The 20447-nt window shown below is 36.7% G+C and overlaps 1 protein-coding gene across 5 annotated transcripts in view; it reads left to right on the forward strand.

Moving 5' to 3' along the window:
• LOC131156522 (uncharacterized) overlaps positions 1 to 20447 on the forward strand; it is a 138813-nt gene that overhangs the window by 79120 nt on the left and 39246 nt on the right. For 4 of the 5 annotated variants that reach the window (XM_058110282.1, XM_058110280.1, XM_058110281.1 and 1 more), the window contains 4 exons: positions 8647 to 9076; positions 9539 to 9862; positions 9957 to 10559; positions 10715 to 10888. In XM_058110282.1, the coding sequence (XP_057966265.1) occupies positions 8647 to 9076; positions 9539 to 9862; positions 9957 to 10559; positions 10715 to 10888 (1531 nt within the window). The remainder of the gene's footprint in view (positions 1 to 8646; positions 9077 to 9538; positions 9863 to 9956; positions 10560 to 10714; positions 10889 to 20447) is intronic. The other variant, XM_058110283.1, reaches the window with a different exon arrangement.

The raw sequence follows: 20447 nt of genomic DNA on the forward strand, positions 1-20447 counted from the left end.
TGTAGAATTTGCCTACAAGAACAATTTTCGATCAAGTACGAATATGTCACCTTATTGAGCTCTGTAAGGGAGACCTTGTAGATCCCTAGTGTGTTGGGCAGAGATAGGGGAAAATCAAATGCTTGGTCTAGATTTAATTCAAGAGGGTATTGAGAAGATTAAGGAAGTAAGAAATCATCTCCTTGCAGCCCAAAGCCGGCAAAAGAATTATGTTGATAAAACAAGAAGGCCATTGGAATTTTAAGTTGGAGATTTTGTATTCCTAAAGGTGTCACCTCGAAAGGGGGTTTTTAGATTTGGGAAGAGTAAACAACAACCTTGTTATGTTGGGTTGTTTCCAACTATTAAACAAATTGGAAATGTAGCATATAAGCTGATTTTGCGTCTGAATTTATTGGTGTTTTCCATGTCTCAATGCTTCAAAAATATAAACCAACTAAATTGAGTCATGTTCTTGAATGGTCCAATATTCCGTTGAGGGAGGGTGTCAATTATGAAGAAAATCCTATCTAGGTTCTTCAAAAGAAGGAAAGGGTCTTGAGGAATAAGGTTATTCCCTTGGTCAAGGTACTATGACAATACCATGGCATTGAAGAAGTAACCTGGGAATCAGAAATCGACATGGCTGAAAGATATCCTCATTTATTTGCAGCCTAGGGTAGGATGAAATTTCGTAAGGAGGAGAGAGTTGTCATAACCATGCCCTTTAGGCCACAGTAAATTTAAACTACTTTGATAAATTAGCATGACTTGCTTTGTTTTGCACTAAACAAGTTCATGCTAGCCATGGCATTCATTAATTGAGTTGTGTTAACTGATATTGGGGAGTTCCACTTGACTTATTAGTGGTAGGAGGGGCTTAGATGAAATAAAATTATAAGGAATATGCTGAAACACATATAACATAAGAGTTGGGGTAGAGAAAAAAAAAATGGGGCATGCTGAAACCAAGTGTGGCACCTGACGGCACTACAAACCAGCAGCAGCCACCTGGCAGCTTTAAAAACCAGCAGGTGATACCTAGCACACAGATGGCAGCACTGCAGGACCCTTGTCGGCTGCTGCAGCCCTGTCATGTTTCCAGCCTAGAAGAAGACACTTGGCAAGCAGCTGGCAGCAAGTAGTCCTGTCTTGACTCTTCTAGCCCCGCGAGCAGCCTGAACACGTAAAAAAAATACCACAAGCTCTTGCTGTAAACCCTAGTTCTAGTGAGATAGAGAGAGAACTCTGTAGAAAATCAAGGAAATTCAGAGGAAATCAGGAGAAAATGCAGGAAATTAAGAGGAAAACTTAAACTAAGTTTGAAAAAGCTGAAAAACAAGGTAGGTGTTCTTAATTTTCATTTAGTCATTTAGGGATTTTGGGTATTCAAAAGAAATAAGGGTAGAAACTTGCATACAGTTGAATCCTTATAAGGGAGATTCAAGCTTGTTATTTATAATTACTTAATGTGGCTACATATTTGTTTTCGTTGGTTACCGATTCTGCGTATCTTGTTTGGTTGGGAAATTTTCATGTGGTAGATATTCATCTTGTAAGGATGATTGTTTACTTGCTATGACAAAGCTTGTGTATGCATATGTTGAATTGTTGTTGTGTGGAATAGCTGGTACCATGTGTTCTTGAAATTGTGATGCTGTGGAACTTGAGCAAGTAGGGATTGTGTCTTCCTTCGGTGAAAGCCCCTACACCTCTGGAGGGTATTTTCGCATTAATCGGTGGTTGGAAAAGCTGCAATTGGGCACTTGTTGGTATTTCTGCTTTAAGCGGTCATTTGCCGAGCTGGAATTTGGCACTTTTTTGAGATAAAATGAGAACTTAGTTGGGACAGCATTGCTATGTTGGAAAAATGTGTAAATGCATGCTATTTGGATGTTTTGTGATGATAATTTTAGATTAACAAATTGCTTAGAATGGAGAGTGTGTTCATGCATATTCTTTGAATAAAGCGTGGATGATGCATGCATGTAAGAAATCACGTGTTAAAGTATTTAAGTCCTTATTTGAATAAGTCTTGTGATTGCTCATCGTATTCCTTAATAATTTCGGGTCCAAACTGAAGGAGAGCTTCACTTATTAAGTTCGCCAAGAGGCTGCCTACTTGACATGTATTACAGGTTGACAGGAAGACAGTAGGGATACTAAGCATGTGATTGGTTTGCAGTTATGTATGTAGACTAGGAGGTGTGAAAAATGTTGTTTATAATGTACAACCCAATGTAAAGAGCTGGTCACTGAATGTAAAACGTTTTTATTTTCTTTATAAAATATACATGTGTATCTTGTGTTTTCAACAAATATTCCTTCTTAATTGGTTTTAACTGTTTTCAAATGACAGTTTTTTAAAACAAATTCTTGCCTAGGCCCAGTGACTCCATTGGACTTTAGATGGAGTCAAGGCCAGTTACATGCTAAAAACAGGGACGTGACATAATGTCTTCTACAATGCTAGAAACAACATCATCCATTCTAGCAGGCAGGTTTTCAAGAGTCAATCTGTTTCTACACGTCCAGATTGATACCAAAAGCAGCAAAAGTAATGCAACACAAATCTATGGAAGGAAAGCATTCTAGTTGCAGCCTTTCAACTCTATCTTCCCATAGTATAACCGGATGAAGGACCTTTAGGGCTTCAGTAGTTTTTTAATAAACCAACCTAGAGAACCAACAATTGAAAAACATATGGTTTCTTGTCAACTTATTCTGGCAGAACAAACAGTTCTGAGTAGTATTTCCTTTCCATTTTGCAGTATGATCCAGGGGTTTTAGTCTATCCCAGGAAGCTAACCACAGGACGAGGCATGCCTTGGATTGCAGCGTTGAACCAGATAACCTTAGAACAAAGAAGAACATGTCCCTTCTCTTGTATAGTCTCCCAAGCAGTAGCAAAATTGAAAGAGCTTAATGAATTCCCCACAGCAACTCTGTCCTGAAGTGTGGGACTAAGGTACAAACCCAGAGCCTCCTTATTAGCTATAACTGAAGTGTAAGTCCTTCTAGGCAAACACCATCTCCCATTTTTGATAATACTGCTCACCTTAGTTTACAATGGATGCAAAAGCCATGATGAATAGTCGGGCCAAATTTAAAAGCCCAAAAAGATGCCAATCATCAAAGAAAAAAAATGCTAGAAGAGAATAGGTTGTTTCAGCAATTAGGTTGTGTGAGTGGGGGTATTTTTGTCTGTAAGACTTATTATTATTAACATATAAGAGGGCAGACCTGGAGCTGTATGTAAGTCTCCAGAAACAGCCGCCTCATTCTTTTCCCTGCTTTTCTCTTCTTTTCTTGTTCTGTCATCCATTACAATGTGTTATCAGAGCATTAATAACCCCTAAATCTGATTTATTACTGCTGTTTCTTTAGCTACTCCGGTGTTTTTTTTTGTTTTTTTGTTTTTACTCCTATCTACCCCTCATTATTGCTCAAATATGATGTTCTGGTTGGTTTGAGAGTCACCTTAGGTACGCTTCTTCATCGTGGTTTGGCTGTGCAGCATCCTTGATAGGATGCTGTCAGTTTGTGGTGGCATGCTGATGTGAATCAGTTATGCTCTGTTTTGGGTATACTGCATGTGCTGTTCCTGCTGTTCTGGCTGGTGTTGGCATGATGAAGCTCTTTTAATTTTACGTATTCGATTGCTAGCTTTCTCTCAATATTGTTTTAAGTTGCGCGTGGTTTCACGATTGGTGTTTAATGACTTTGCACCTTCTTCTAGTTGCTGCCAGCAACAGTTCCTGCAGCTGCTGTGCTACCATGTAGTTTATTAAGTGCCCATTGTGCTTGCGTGTGCTTCCTGATTCTCCATAGTTGCTGCGTTATTCATTGTCGATACTAGTGTTCCCTGACTGTAGTGTTTAGGGGATGGTTTTGATGGCGTCTGCAGAGAGAGCTTCGGCTGATGCTGTTAACGTATAGATCACAGCCATCAAATTGGTTGGATCCTCCAACTACTTGTGGTCTTACTTGGTGCAGGTGTATATTAAATAGACTGATATGTTGCTTGTGCAGTTGTGGAATAGGATGTAGATCGTCATGAAAGCTTCTTTCAAGATAAAAATTGAGCTTTTATTTTTGACCTATATGAGAAGTTTTGCAAATATGGTAAAAAAGGTAGGTATATTAATGAGTATTATAGCACTTTGAAGGGTATGTGGACAAAAAGGAAGTATAGATTCAAGAATGCAAGATAATATGGGATTGGAAGAAATCGTAGATTGAACATATATGGATGCATTTGCATCTAAGAAAAGAGATGATAGTCATTTGGGTCTTTGTGAGTTTGAAACTTGAGTTTGAGGTCGAATCCCAAATCCTTGGCAGTGCAAAATTTCCATCCTACACTAATGTTTATTTACATATTTGTCATGCTTCCTCCCACATTCCTTAGCCTTTGGTTCTAGTGTTTCAACCTCTAGCTCTAAGAACACTACATCGTTATTGTGGTCTTTCACCAAGTAGTCGCAAGGGTTCCCGAGGTGCTTTAACTTGTCATGGAAGGGATGGCTATGGTAGAGGCCGTCCTCCCAAGTACGCTCTATGTGGACAAGGAGGTCATACTCATACCATTGAGCAATATGTGGCCATTTGGATTCCAATTTTTTGGGCTGTAAATTGATAAATTAGGATTTAAACTTTGGTGCACTGGAAAAGAAAACAAAAGAGTATAGTAGGAATTATTGTAGACAAAAACTTAAAAGATAGCGTTGTTGATGTTAATAGAGTAGGGGATAGAATTATAAAAATAAACATGGTATTGGGCCAAGAGATAATAAATATCATTAGTGCTTATGCTCCTCAAGTCAACTTAGATGAAAATCTTAATAGACAATTTTGGGAAGATATGGATAGTATTAAACAAAGCATTTTGTGGATTAAGAAAATATTTATAAGAGGAGATCTGAATGGACATGTTGGAAGGGATAATAAAAGTTATGAGAGGATACATAGAGGATATAGATATGGAGACAAAAATTAGTATGGGAGATTATCTTAGACTTATCTATGGCATATGATTTTAGTATAATGAATACTTCCTTTAAGAAGAGAGAAGAACACTTAATAACCTTTAAAAGTGGACAAAATAGAGGTGAAATTGATTTTTTTTTTTTTTAACTAAGAGGTTAGATTGTTTATTATCATGCAAGGATTGTAAAGTTATTCTAGGTGAAAGCCTAACCACACAACATAGAGTCTTAGTGTTAGATATATGTATTAACAAATGGAAGAAAAAAGATAAAATAAACCAGTGTAATAAAACTTGGTGGTGGAACTTAAAGGGAAAAAATATAATGAAATTTAAAGATAAAATTATCAAAGATGGGGGATTGGACTATAGAGGATGGGATAGATACAAATTTTCTTTGGAGTAGATTAGTTAGCTTTATTAAAAAGATAGCAAAAGAGATTTTAGGTGAATCAAGGGGAAGATTCTCGAATAGCAAAGAAAGTTGGTGGTGGGATAAAGATGTCCAAAAAGCCGTAATGACAAAAATATTTTGGTATAATGCGTGGCAAAAATGTAGAAGCATGGATAACTTTGAAAAGCATAAGGAGGCGAGAAAAAATGCAAAAAAGGTCATTAGTGAAGCTAAATGCAAATCATTTCATAGTTTGTTTGATAGATTAGATACAAAAGAAGTGGAAAGAGATATATTTAAACTTGCTAAAGCTAGAGAAAGGAAGAGTAAGGACATAAGAAATGTAAAATGTATAAAAAGTGAAGATGATAATGTCTTGGTTAAGGATGAAGATATTAAAGAAAATGGCGAAGTTACTTTAGTAAGTTGTTTAATGAAAACCAAATAGAAGGCTTAAACTTACATTTGACAAATGAGGAAAAGATTAAAATTATGAGATTTATTCGCAAAATTAGAGTTAACGAAGGTAAGTCTGCACTAAAAAAGATGAAAAATGGGCAAGCTATAGGACCGGATAACATCCCAATTGAAGTTTGGAAATGCTTAAGTGATAACAAAATTATATGGTTAACTAATTTATTTAATACAATTATAAAAACTTAGAAAATGCCACATGAATGAAAGAAAATCACTTTAATACCTATATACAAAAATAAAGGGGATATTCAAAATTGTAATAACTTTCGTGGAGTTAAAACTTATGAGTCATACGATGAAACTATTAGAAAGGGTAGTTGAACAAAGATTTAGGTTAGAAACAAAAGTCTCAGAAAATCAATTTGGTTTTGTGCTTGGGAGATCTACCACAGAAGCTATACATCTTTTAAGAAGATTAATGGAAAAGTTTTGGGAAAAGAAGGACTTGCATATGGTATTCATTGACATAGAGAAAGCATATGATAGGATGCCTAGGGAAGTTCTATGGTGGGTTTTAGAAAAAAAAGATATCTGTAGTAGGTATACTGATGTTATTAAGGATATGTACGATGGAGGAATGACTAGTGTAAGGACTATAGATGGAGAAACTAGAGAATTTTCAATCACCATAGGTGTGCATCAAGCATCTGCTTTGAGCCTTTATCTTTTTGCTTTAGTGATGGACCAACTGACTAAGAGTATTCAAAATGAGGTTCCATGGTGTATGTTGTTTGTTGATGATATTGTATTAATTGATCAAACTAGGGGTAGAGTAGATGTTGAGTTAGAATTATGGTGAGAAGCTTTGGAATCTAGAGACTGTAGGATAAGTTGAAATAAGAGAGAATATATGAAATGTAATTTCAGTAATGATAGAAGTTTTATTGGAGACAAAGTTAAGCTTGATGAATAAAAAATTAATAGCACTTGCGTATTTCGATACCTTGGATCTATGATGCAAGCTGAAGGAGAAATTGAAAATGATGTAATGTATAAAGTTAAAGCTGGTTGGGTAAAATGCAAAAGTTCTTCAGGTGTGCTTTGTGATCGTTGAATACCTTTAAAATTAAAAGGGATGTTCTTATAGGACAACTATAAGACCAGCTATGCTATATGGATCAGAATGTTGGGCGACGAAGAAACAGAATGTCCAAAAAATAAAAGTTGTCGAGATGAGCATGCTTTGATGGATGAGTTGTATAACACTGAATGATAAATTAAGGATTGAATGTATTCGCGGTAAGTTAGGTGTGGATCCTGTAGAAGATAAGATAAGGGAGGGATGACTTAGATGGTATGAACACTTGCAACGTAGGCCACATAGTGCGCCAATGGAGGAAGATTGAGTTAGTTCCTATGGGGGGTAGTTGAAGGGGTAGGGGTAGACCTAAAATAACTTGGAAGGAAATAGTGAGTAAGGATTTAATAGCCCTGAATTTGTCAAAAGAAATGGCCCATGATCGTATAAATTGGCGGAAATGGATTCAAATAGCTGACCCCACTTAGTGGGACTTAAGGCTGTGTTTTGTTGTTGAATATGTTTGGTACATGTTATCCTTAAAAATGTTTAATACCTATTGTATTACAATTATTGTACCTCATACACAACATATATATTTAATTTGTACTATATTAGTATAAAACTTACATTATTATGTGAATGAACCATTTCGTAGTTTCATAAAAGAAATCTGTGCTTTGCTACTCCATTGCTTTTTCAAATCAAAATCAAAATCGAAATAGAAATTTTTCTATGCTTTTGGGGCTTTGAAATTTTAGTCAAAAACGAAATTTAAGATATTGGTGGTTGTCGAGATGCTATTCGTGTTGTCTCCAACTAGTTTTCCATGAGAGGACAAAGCACATTGACCTTGGTTGTTTGCGAGAAACTTGTGCAAAAGTGCATACAACCATTGGTGTGAAGTCTGACTTCCAACTTGCTGATTTACTCAACACTGGGGAATGCTAGTGTTGAATCTGTAACTAAGGTAGGACCATATGATATCTATACTCTAGCTTGAGGGAGAGTGCTACTGGTTATTTTTAGTTTTTTAGCATTATTGTTATGTGTTATTGTTGTATTAGTGAGCATGAGTTAGTAAGGGTATTATGATCATTTTAATGTACTTGGCATACATTATAAATAAAGGGAGAGACCTATCATCGTGATTGGGTCTTCCAATTTAACCAATGCTCCAACATTTATAGCAAATAATATAGTGGATGCTGCCCCCTATTATGCTGTTAATTGGATTATTAAGTGTTTATTTAAAAAATTATGATTGTTGAAAGTTTTAGGACGCGGATTTAATTCGTTATATATTCTTATTAGGTTTTTATGTTGTATTATTGTTATTTTTCATAGCAAATCAAGGATATAATGGTCATATTCCCATCTTGAGCCGAACACTGACACGGGCATCCTGTGTGTATTCCTCGGTATCTTGTTGCAAACCAAACAAAAATATCTCCTGCCGTCGATTCACAAGAATGATATTAGATGGATTGTCATTCCATGGGAATATTTTTTATTATGGAAACCAAATGCCACCTAAGAGTTTCGAGCTTGCTTACAAAATATTATATCTAAATAAATGGTTTCCTTTGCCACATTGTTTTTCTTCATTATGCAATTTTAATTTTAGTCAATTCATCATTTATCATTATGGCAGAACTAGTGACTGTTTATGGAGTTTAGATTGTAGTACAATTTCCTATGGTTGAAATCATGTAAATCATCACATCTGGGGTATTATCAATTGTTATCATTCATTAATATTTGATTCTGCCAATATCTCTGCTACTGCAGGTTGCTTAGAAGAGACCCAATGGGTGCACTTGGTTATGCAAGCTTGAAACCATCATTAATGAAGATAGCTGAATGTACCGATGGCCGCCCTTGTGAGATGGGTATTGTTGCTGCCCGGAGGAGTGGAGAAGTTCTTGGAAGTCAGACGGTGCTAAAGAGCGACCACTGCCCAGGCTGTCAAAATCCAAGTTTATTGGAGAGGGTGGAGGGTGCGCCCAACTTCAGAGAAGTTCCTGGGTTTCCAGTTTATGGTGTTGCAAATCCAACTTTTAGTGGTATTCAATCTGTTATTCTGAGGATTGGTAGCTCTAGAGGTGATCGTCCAGTCTTTTGGCATAATATGAGAGAAGAACCTGTTATCTACATCAATGGCAAACCATTTGTGCTTCGTGAGGTTGAGAGACCATATAAAAACATGTTGGAGTATACGGTAATCCTTTGTTTTCCTATTCAATCAATATCAACCTGATTAAACTGATTAGGGACAATTTAAGACAAAAAAAAAAACATTCAATTTGATAAAATAAGAAAAAAAACTTTCACCCAACGAAACACATCCATATCAATTCAATGATCATAAAGGCGCCATATGGAAGCCCCTCAGGTAAGGAAAACCCAACTTTAATATATGTTATAGACAAACCATCTCCATTCTGTAAAAAACAATTCATTTATCTAAAGTACAGTGATTTTATTAAAAGGCAATGGGGTCTGAGCAGATAGTTTGGTGTCTGCAATTGTCCATATATCCATCCACGCTCATATGTGCTGAAGATGTTTTTGTTGTCATTTCATTTTCTTCTCTCATTACTTTCAGTGTACCAAAGTTTTTTGCTGATGAGATTTTAGGGCTAGATGTTGTGAAGCTGAAATAATATGACATCTGCCTTAGGGAATTGACCGTGAGAGAGTGGAGCGAATGGAAGCTCGACTGAAGGAAGATATTCTGCGAGAAGCTGAACAGTATGGAGGTGCTTTGATGGTTATTCATGAAACAGATGATGGCCGAATATTTGATGCTTGGGAACACGTGAGTTCTGATGTAATTCAGACTCCACTGGAGGTTTTCAGATCATTAGAGGCTGATGGTTATCCCATTAAGTATGCTCGTGTGCCCATCACTGACGGTAAAGCTCCCAAAAGCTCTGACTTTGATACATTAGCAGCAAATATTGCCTCCGCTCCTTTGGACACTGCTTTCGTTTTCAATTGTCAGGTAAAGGTTGTCAGTCTTAAGTTGCTTTAGTCATATTTGTTAATGAATATTCTCCTATTTTATTTTCAACCCTGTGCTTTTTTTTTTTTTCAAGATGGGCAGGGGGAGGACAACCACTGGCACTGTAATTGCTTGCCTTTTGAAACTTCGAATTGACTATGGGAGACCAATTAGAATCCTGCTTGATGATAGGTCGCATGAAGAAGTGGATGGTGGTACCTCTAGTGGTGAAGAAACTAGCAGTAAAGCTGGTGCACCTAGCTTCAGTATTATGAAAGAGAGAACTGGAAAAGAGCAAGGCCGTGTTTTTGGCATAAATGACATTCTACTGTTGTGGAAGATAACTACATTATTTGATAATGGGGTAGAATGCCGGGAGGCCTTAGATGCTATTATTGATAGATGCTCGGCTCTGCAGAACATACGCCAAGCTGTTCTGCGGTACAGAAAAGTATTCAATCAACAACATGTTGAGCCAAGGGTACGAAGGGTAGCATTGAGCCGTGGTGCTGAGTATTTGGAGCGATACTTCCGTTTAATTGCTTTTTCAGCTTATCTTGGAAGTGAAGCATTTGATGGGTTTTGTGGACAAGGAAAGTCCAGGATGACATTTAAGGATTGGTTGCACCAGAGACCGGAGGTCCAAGCTATGAAATGGAGCATAAGATTAAGGCCTGGGCGATTCTTTACCGTCCCTGTAAATCTTCTGCTATTAGCTTAGAGAAACAGGAGCTTCAAAACTCAATTCTTTGATTTTTTTTTCTTTTTAATTGAGTTTAATGGTTTCCTTATTGTTGGCATTTGATTCTCGTCTATTTTCATTTTTTTTCATTTAAAAAAAAAAAAATTCAGGAGGAGTTGAGAGCACCACATGAATCTCAACATGGTGATGCAGTAATGGAGGCTAGTGTGAAGGCTCGAAACGGCTCTGTTCTGGGGAAAGGCTCTATACTTAAGATGTACTTTTTTCCAGGTCAGAGAACATCCAGCCACATACAAATACAAGGAGCACCACATGTTTACAAGGTATGTTTACAAAAATACAGAATAGTGTGTATCAAATAAGACCAGATAAAATTATGTAGATTTTGCTATCTCTGATATGTCTTACTGCTTGGATTTGTTTCACATTGTCATTGATACTGTCATTACTTTCATTCAAATGTAGTTCGGTTCCTTTAATTCAATTACTATTGTTATTGGTTATTTGGTATTATTAGATATATTAGTAACTAAGTGTTAGTGAGAGAGTTATAGTTATCGTGATATACTTGGATTATATTATAAAGAAGGGGAGACCTATCTCTGGGATTACGTTCCTAAACCTCAACAACACTATGCATGTCTGCCACTTTGAGTGGGTTCTCCTCACCACCAAAGGCCTGAAACAACCCTGGCAATCGTCGGAAAACACGGCAGTCGTTGGAAAAATCCTGGACACTGCTGCTAGTTCAGAACCATAAGATTGCTCTTGGATTTTGCAAAACCAAGATCACAATTTGCCACAAAAGTTGCTGATCTGTAGCCTTCTGAAATTTCATCGCTGGAGGACCACCCCAGTGCCCTGATGTGCCTAGAAGTATCTTGATGAGATAAGCTTGCACTTACTTACAAGTGTGATTTGAGGATTCATCCAATGGCACCTTCTGTACCCTCCGCTGCAGCATTTCTATGGGAGAGGATCTCTTTGTCACTAAATATCCTTGCTGTTAAAGCTTGATATATATTTGCTTTTAGGTAAAGTGGTATTCTAACATGGTATTAGAGCTGGTTACTAGGACGTCCTTCTAGTTTTTTGACCCGTGCTTATTGTGTGATGTTTAAAATAAGTTGTGTTCCCTATCGTGGAGGTTATTTATTGTGTGTTTATCTCTCCACATGTTGTCGGGCTGCACGTGCGGGGGAGTGTTAAAGCTTGATGTATATTGCGAGCCCACAGCCTAATAGCTTAAGCTTTTTGGTAAAGTGGTTGTCTAACACTTGCAATAAATCTTAATCTATCATACCCCTAGTCTGGAAAATCCTACAGTGTATTTTCACCAGTCACGCAGCATCAATTTGGTATCAGAGCAGTTCCTGGGGTTTGTTTAAGTTGCTTGCTGTTTGCTGTTCGACTTTGGATTTCTTAACTTCTACACTTCACGCATCGCATTTTAGTTACTCCTTGTTGTTTTAGACAAAGCCCTTTGGTTTTATTTCTTGGATATTCTTTTGGAAAATCAAATCGAGACTCAGAACAGTAGGCCCAAAAGAAAAGAAAGAACTCAAAATCATCCTTTATTAATTAAGGCCAACTCATCCTTGAGGAGTCATTTACAAAAGTGACAAATACCATAAACCCAACTAGAACCCCAAACATCAAATGAACAAACATTGCTGCCCATTTATTGACTATAAACAGAACATGATGATGCTTTCCACTGCACAAGACTCACACTCAAGACTACACACTGAATTTAAAGCACAGAATCTCTGTTTTAATTTGTCCACTAAAGGATGACCAAGGCGAGAGTAGATGCAAAGTGGAGTGGCAGTAGAAAATGTAGGCTAGGAGATGGTGACTCAAACTTGTAACCTCCACGAACCTTATGTTTTTTGCCAATCATCTTCCTCCTTGACAACAGGGTGAGAAAAGAATGTTACAAGACAATCCATGGGTTTTTTTCACTAGAAGAAGATGATATTTCATTATAGAAGAGTGTGTACAAAAAGGAAAATAAGACATCTTGTGGAGGAAGAAAATAAAAAAGAAATACACCACAATCAAAATGAGATAGCCATCCAAACTCACTGAATATCCAGAAAGGATATCCCTACAACCTTTTGTGAAGGATTAAATAGATGCCCAATAATGAATTATTTCCCATGCCAAAGAACATGTTGGTCTAGTTATTGGCAACCGAGAGGGGGTGGGCGTGAATTACAACAACAAAACCAAGCCTTAAGACCCACTAGGCAGGGTCGGCTATATGAATCCTTTTTCACCAATCAATGCGATCATGGACCATTTCTTTTGACAAATTCAGGGATATTAAATCCTTATTCACTATCTCCTTCCAAGTTAGTTTAGGTCTACCCTTCTATTGCCCCCCATAGTAACTAACTCACTCTTCCTCATTGGCGCACCATGTGACCTACTTTGCAAGTGTCTATACTATCTGAGTCGTCCCTCCCTTATCTTATCTTCTATAGAAGCTACACCCAACTTACCGCGAATATGTTCATTACTTAATTTATCGTTCAGTGTTATACCACTCATCCATCTAAGCATTCTCATCTTGACAACTTTTACTTTTTGGATATTCTATTTCTTTGTCACCCAACATTCTGATCCATATAGCATAGCTGGTTTTATAGCCGTCCTATAAAAGTTCCCTTTTAATTTTAAGGGTATTCCACGATCACAAAGCGCCTTTGAAACACTTCTCCATTTTACTCAACCTGCTTTAACTTTATGCATTACATCATCTTTAATTTCTCCTTTAGCTTGCATAATAGGTCCAAGGTATCGAAATCTACAAGTGTTATTTATTTTTTCATCATTGAGTTTAACTTTGTCTCCAATATTCCTCCTACCATTACTAAAATTACATTTTATATATTCTTTCTTATTTCTACTTATCCTAAAACCTCTAGATTCCAAAGCTTCTCTCCATAATTCTAGTTCAGCCTCTACTTCATCTCTAGTTTCATCAATTAATACAATATCATCTGCAAACAACATACAGTATGGAAACATCTTTTGAATACTCTTAGTCAGTTAGTCCATCATTAAAGCAAAAAGATAAGGGCTCAAAGCTGATCCTTAATGCACACCTATGGTGATTAGAAATTCTCTAGTTTTTCCATCTATAGTCCTTATACTAGTCAATGCTCCATTGTACATATCCTTAATGACATCAGTATACCTATTAGATACACCTTTTTTTTCTAAAACCCACCATAGAACTTTCCTAGGTATCCTATCATATGCTTTCTCTCAGTCAATAAATACCATATGCAAGTCCCTCTTCTTTCCCATAGTTTCATCGTATGACTCATAAGTTTAATTCCTCGATAGTTATTACAATTTTGAATATTTCCTTTATTTTTGTGTATAAATATTAAAGTGCTTTTCCTCCATTCATCAGACATTTATTTTTAGTTTGTATAATTGTATTAAATAAATTAGTTAACCATATAATTCCGTTATCACCTAAGCATTTCCAAGCTTCAATTGGGATATTATCCGATCCTATAGCTTCCCATTTTTCATCTTTTTAAGTGAAAATTTAACTTCGTTAACTCTAATTTTGCGAATAAATCTCATATTTTTAGTTTTTTTTCTCATTTGTCAAATCTAAGTTTAAGCCTTTTATTTGGTTTTCATTAAACAATTTACTAAAGTAACTTCGCCATCTTTCTTTAATGTCTTTTTCCTTAACCATGACAATATCATCCCTCACTTTTTATACATTTTACATTTCCTAAATCCTTACTCTTCATTTATCTAGCTTTAGCGAGTTTAAATATATCTCTTTCCCGTTTTTTTTTTCTAATCTATCATACAAACTATTAAATGATATGTATTTAGCTTCACTAATGGTCTTTTTTGCATCTTTTCTCGCCTCCTTATACTTTTCAAAGTTTTCCATGTTTCTACATTTTTGCCACGTTTTATACCAAATTCTTTTTGTTTTTATGGCTTTTTGGACATCTTTATCCCGCCACCAACTTTCTTTTCTATTCAAGAATCTTTCCTTTGATTCACCTAAAATCTCTTTTGCTATCTTTTTAATAGAGCTATCTAATCTGCTCCAAAGAGTATTTGTATCTATCAAGGGGTGGGCGTGAATTGGGTGTTTAAAAAAATTTCTCTATTAGTTGATGATACAATCAGCAGTCTCTATTTGATTTTTTGGTTATATCAACTGTTGCTATTTATGAGTGCTAGAGGCTTTTATGTAATTTCTGAAATTTGAGGTTCAATTCGGTCAAATTAGCTTTGGGGTTTTTTGTAATGTGCCGGGTGTAATTCCATGATGGGATTTATTTTTTGGTGGGGCTTTTGAAGATAAGTGGCTTTTAGAGGGCATATGTGCAAAATTGGAGTTGGCGTCTCTTGGAAGCTTCAGACCTAGTATAAACAGGAGTCTTCAGCCACTTTTCCTAGAGGTATTTTGCCATTTTATCTTTGAGAAGATTTTTCTCCAGAGCTCCGCTCCAAACCAGCTAGGCTTGTGAGGACTTGGAGGCCAACTTTTGAGGATTTGACCATGCGATGCCTACAAATCCCTCCATCGCAGCTAAAGGTGTCAGGGGACCTGCTTCTACTTGGTGGAAACATTTTCAAAAGGATTGTAACTGGGGGAAAGGGAAAGCCAGAAGATGGGATAAGATGAAAAGAAGAGGAAGGCTCAATTCCTATCCCAGGATTATGACCAGACCTTATACCAAAGGGCTGAAAAGCGGTGGTAGCATGGGAAAGTCAAAGACTACACCCAAGGGTTCCATAAGCTTTCATTGAGGTGCAATCTTGCTGAAGCTGACACGCAATGGTTGGTCGCTATGTGAATTTTCTAATAGTGACCATACAAGCTTCCAGTACCCTTATAAGGTGAGTGATGCCTATCAGTGTGCACTAAAAGTATCACAAGTTGCCTGCAACATGCCTAAGAATCTTGGGATAGAACGCAGTAGTGGTGCATCAACTAGTAAGGTGGGTGGCAGCACTAGAGGTGGTCAAACAGAAGCCTCCACACGTGCTAACCAACCAATCTGCAATAATAGTGGTAAAGCAGCCCAAGTAAACCAGGGGAAAACAATGGTGAAATACTACAGATGCTTCGAGCTTGGCAACAAGTCCAACAAGTGTCCAAAAAGGGCTGAAGGAAGAGTTAATCTTGTCAAGGATCCAGAGGCTGATGGTTAATAGAATTTTGCAATTCTTGAGGACCAAGAGCAGCAACTGGAAGCTGAAAAGGATATGGCGGAAGAAGGGATTGAGGGTGATGTCCTTGGTGAGGCTTTACTTTAGTCATTCAAGGGTCATTACTTTCCCCTCCAACTAGCAACGACAATTGGCTACATAAGAATATCTTCCGAACTAAATGTACAGCTGGTGGAAAGCTTCGCAACTTGATAATCAATAGTGGGAGCGGTGAGAATATGGTTTCGCAAAATATAGTAGTCAAGCTGGGATTGATAAAAGAAAGACATCCACAGCTACATCAGATTTTGTGGTTCAATAAAGGAATTGAGGTAATCGTCTCTTCCAGATGCCTTGTTAATTTCTCAATCGATTCCTTTAAGGAGTCTGTTTATTGTGATGTGGCTCCTGTGGATGCATGTCATATTCTTCTTGGGCGGCCTTGGCAATTTGACGAGAGCACAATCCATGATGGTATCAAGAATACTTATTTTTTTGTGAAAGATGGTGAGAAAAACAGGAATATTGTGCTAAAACTGATGAAGGATGCAGAAGGCTTGTTTTAGAACAACATGCACAACAGGGAAAAAAAATCTTTATAAGTTAATAATGGACAATGACAACTGCAAAAATCTGCTGCCTTAAGTAGTGGTGGAAATTGAGGCTTGAAGTGGTGGAAGACTTGCAGCCGCATCACATTCTTTAATCTAAACATCTAATAAAGGGTAGGAAGTATTCATGACAACAAGATGCCTGATCATAATCTTGATTTGAATCTCTTATAGAGAATCCATTCGGTGTGACATAGAACCAATGGAAACATGCCATATTCTACTTGGTTGTCCTTGGCAAAGAGACCAAAGTGTTGTCCATGATGAGCACGCCAGTGCCTACCCTTTCTATGTCAAAAATGGTGATAGGAAGACGAAGCTAGTTTTAAAGCCCATGGAAGATGATGGGGTCACAAAGAAGGAGAAGGATGAAATGTAGGCCTTTAGTTTTGATTAAACACTCCAAAATGTCTCTCAGAATGAGAAGGGCTTGATGGAATTTCCAGATGTCTCGTCCTTTGAAAATCAAGTTATAGCTCATAAGTGGTCTTATAATAAGAAAATTGTGTCTCTAATGTTGGCTATTGATGTTCAGCATATTCTACAAGAAATTAATAAAGTAGTTGCTTTTACCAAAGCCAAATCAAGAGTAAGACAGCAACAAAGCATGTTTTAGAGTTCAAGAGTGCTGTAAATGTGGAGGATATTCAACCAGCTCAAGGGAAATCTTCCACACGATCCAAAAAGAGTAAAACAGCAAAAAAACATGTTTTGGAGCCCAAGAGTGTTGGAAATGTGGAAAATGTTCATAGCTCAAGGGACATCTTCCATGTGAGCCAAAAAGAATGTGTTGATCACCATTGCAAATTTAAAAAGGATAAATTGAGGACTTAGGCTATGAACTGCAGTCATAAAGATGAATTTAAAATTAGGAAAATTTGAAAAACGGTTGATGTAATTGGTGTAATACCAAGAGAGAGGGGGGGGGGGGGGTGAATTGGATATTTTAAAATTTCTTCCTAGGTTAAATTAGATAACAACTGTATTACTCAACCTAGGGTCTGTCTAATCAATTAATAGCTCAATGAAAGGCAAAGCAATTTATACAAGTATCACAGTTCCAGTATTTCTCAATCAATCACAATGTAATATTCAAGAACTCAAACAGTGATATTGATAGATAAATATAAGCATGCAAATATTGGAATGAAAAGAGAATAGGGATAGAGTCACAGAGTTTTTATCGAGGTTCGGCAAACCGTGCCTATGTGCCCGTCTCAAGTTAACAAGCAAGAGGATTCGACTAGATGCTCACTTACGGGTGGAGTGACACCAATTACATCCTCCTCTCATTACTGGGTGAGGAATACCCCAGGTCACATTCACAAGGCTGACCCCAACCTATCCACACCTTACAGGACGGTTCACCTAGTTCTCCTAACCGGGTCTGAATCATTCCAGTGCTCTCCTAATCGGGTCTGAGCCAATCCGGTGCTCTTCTAACCGGGTTTGAGCCAATCCGGTGCACGTTGTAGGCCAGTGCAATCCTCTTCCAACCACACGTCGAGAATACACCAATAATAAAGATTTTGTGTACAAATAACAAGTTTCTAAAATAAACAACGGATGTACACCAATAAGCACAAATGCACTCTTGTATGATAAGAATTAATGCTCAGTAGAGTATTTCAAATTTGCCCCCCAAAAATGTATTTATCAAGAAATGTGAGGGATGATGATAAAAATAATCTTTGAATTAAATATATGAAAATCAATTAGTGCTATTCAAAGATCTAAACCTCAAATAATGTTATCTCCACAAAAAATTATTTTCAGCAATAAACTATAGGAGATAGTGAAGATTAGCTTCACAAAAATATATTTGCAATAAGCAGAAAAACAAGCTTTTGAATCTTGCAATGAGGATGCAAAGATTCACAAGCTAAAGAGAGTTTTCCCAAGTAATATTTATGAATGAAATATTATGAAAAACACTCAAAGCAAACTCTCAAAAGATTTTTCAAATACAAATGAGTATGAGAGAGTATTAGCCTTTGAAAGATATGAGAATAAGCCCACAAGAATGAAAATTTATCATTGTTCAAGTTGCAATGAGTTTGCAAATGAGAAGATAAACAAATAAAGCTCTCTTCTTTAACAATGATTTTGCAAAGGAAAAATGAGTGTATGCTTGAAATTGAAAATATATGCAATAAAGGCGCAAAGAATTTTAGAGAAAATTTTTGGCTAATATTCTTGCTAATCTGGAGTAATGATGGGGTATTTATAGAATTCTCAAGAATTATGACCGTTGGGGACACAAAGGGAATTTTATAAAATATTTAAGTAAAAATTAAACTTGATTAGCGCATTAAATATTCGGCAACCCGAGGAGGTCGGTTGACTGACTGGAGGGTCGGTTGGCTGACCATTAAAAAAATTTTATGCCAATACGCTAGGTTCGGTTGATCGAGTCTAAGGCCAGTTGGCTCAGCCCTCTATGATTTTAAAAAATAAACAAGGCTCAATCGACTGACGTAAGGGCTTGTCGGCTGAGGCAAAAGCGATTTCCAAACCTTTGTAGGTTTGGTCGACTGAGGCTTAACCAGTTCATTTTGCCTGCTTGGCTGAGTAAGCTGAAAAAGCAAACCGTAATGGTCCGACGACTGAGGGAGGTGTGTTCAATTTTTGGTCGGTCGGCCGAGTCAATATAATATTGCTCAGATAATGGTCGGTCAACTGAGGTGTTTTGAACACTCAAGATTCGGTCAACCGAGGCTCTTTAAAAATAAAGATTATTGCCCCATTATGTACTTAATCCTTTTCAACCCTGTGTGAATAAGTTATATCATTTAAATTGAAGGGTTATGGATCCTATGGTCAGTCTATGGCCTTTGAGCATTAAACCCTATCATGCATGCATGCATTATTATAGTTCCAAAATTAAATGCATTTTGAAATTAATTGATGAATGTTTTCTTCTTCCTCTTCTTTTGCTCTTCTTTCTTCCATGGGTACCGCGAGACGATATACTCTTTAAGTCCCTTTTGGCTTCCATTACGTCCCTTATGTGTGTGTTGAATCATGTACCTGTTCACAAGCTAGGCACATACATTAGTTCCAAGTGCTTTAACAGTATCAAAATTGGAATCAGACTCAAAAAGTCAACAATCTCCCCCTTTTTGATGATGACAAATGTACCAAAGTAAAATGGGTTTAGCTTGAAAAGACTCCCTCTATGAATATGCATAATTTTAAAAATAAGCAACGTATACTAAGCATATTCACGAAAGAAGATATTTCAAATAAATCATGCATTTAACACTGGCATTAAAGCTCAGATGCTCATCCTCTTTAAAAAAATGCTAGGAGTATATGAAATATGCAACATTCAACATTTTGCTCAAACAATTTTCGCTTTTTTGGCATCAGTAAAAGGGCTAAGCTATAAAAACATTTGAGCATTAAAACAGTATAATTAGTCATTAAAAGATTAAACATGGTCAGACCAGAGACATCCTCAAACCGTAACAATTTAAACATATCATAAGACCAGCAAGAAAATTGGAATTCAAAGCATACGGCATATGATAGCAAATGATGGTTTAAGTACAGAAACGGTCTAACTGGTTAGCATGCATTTTTATGTATGATCAATGAACCAGTTATGAAAATATGTATAATCAATAAGGCAAGATATAAAGAGTTTTAGGTTTGAAAATAGTTCTTGCCATAAAGCATTTAAATACAATTCCCCCTTTGATAATTTTTGGAAGATACTGGGGGTGTGCTTGCTGAAAAAGAAACTTTAAAGATTATGCAAGCACAATCTTTCTGGTAACCATTAAGCACATTTTTTTTTTTAAATGACCAGAAAGAAGCAACCATATGGATTAAAAAAAATGACACATGGATCATATGGTTAAACCAAGGAACTTGTGGCAAAATAATATATCTTCACTTAAAGTATTCAATTACACTTAAGCACATGCCACAGTGATTTCAAAATAGATTTAAGCTATAGACATTGGTGAGCATAACAAGATAGAAGTATGATTTTAGATGCTCCCCCTTTCAATTTGAATCCTAGCTTAGATGCAAAGAACTGCTTATACCTATCAAAGAA

Source organism: Malania oleifera, chromosome 5, assembly GCF_029873635.1.
Source record: "Malania oleifera isolate guangnan ecotype guangnan chromosome 5, ASM2987363v1, whole genome shotgun sequence".
Taxonomy (NCBI): Eukaryota; Viridiplantae; Streptophyta; class Magnoliopsida; order Santalales; family Ximeniaceae; genus Malania; species Malania oleifera.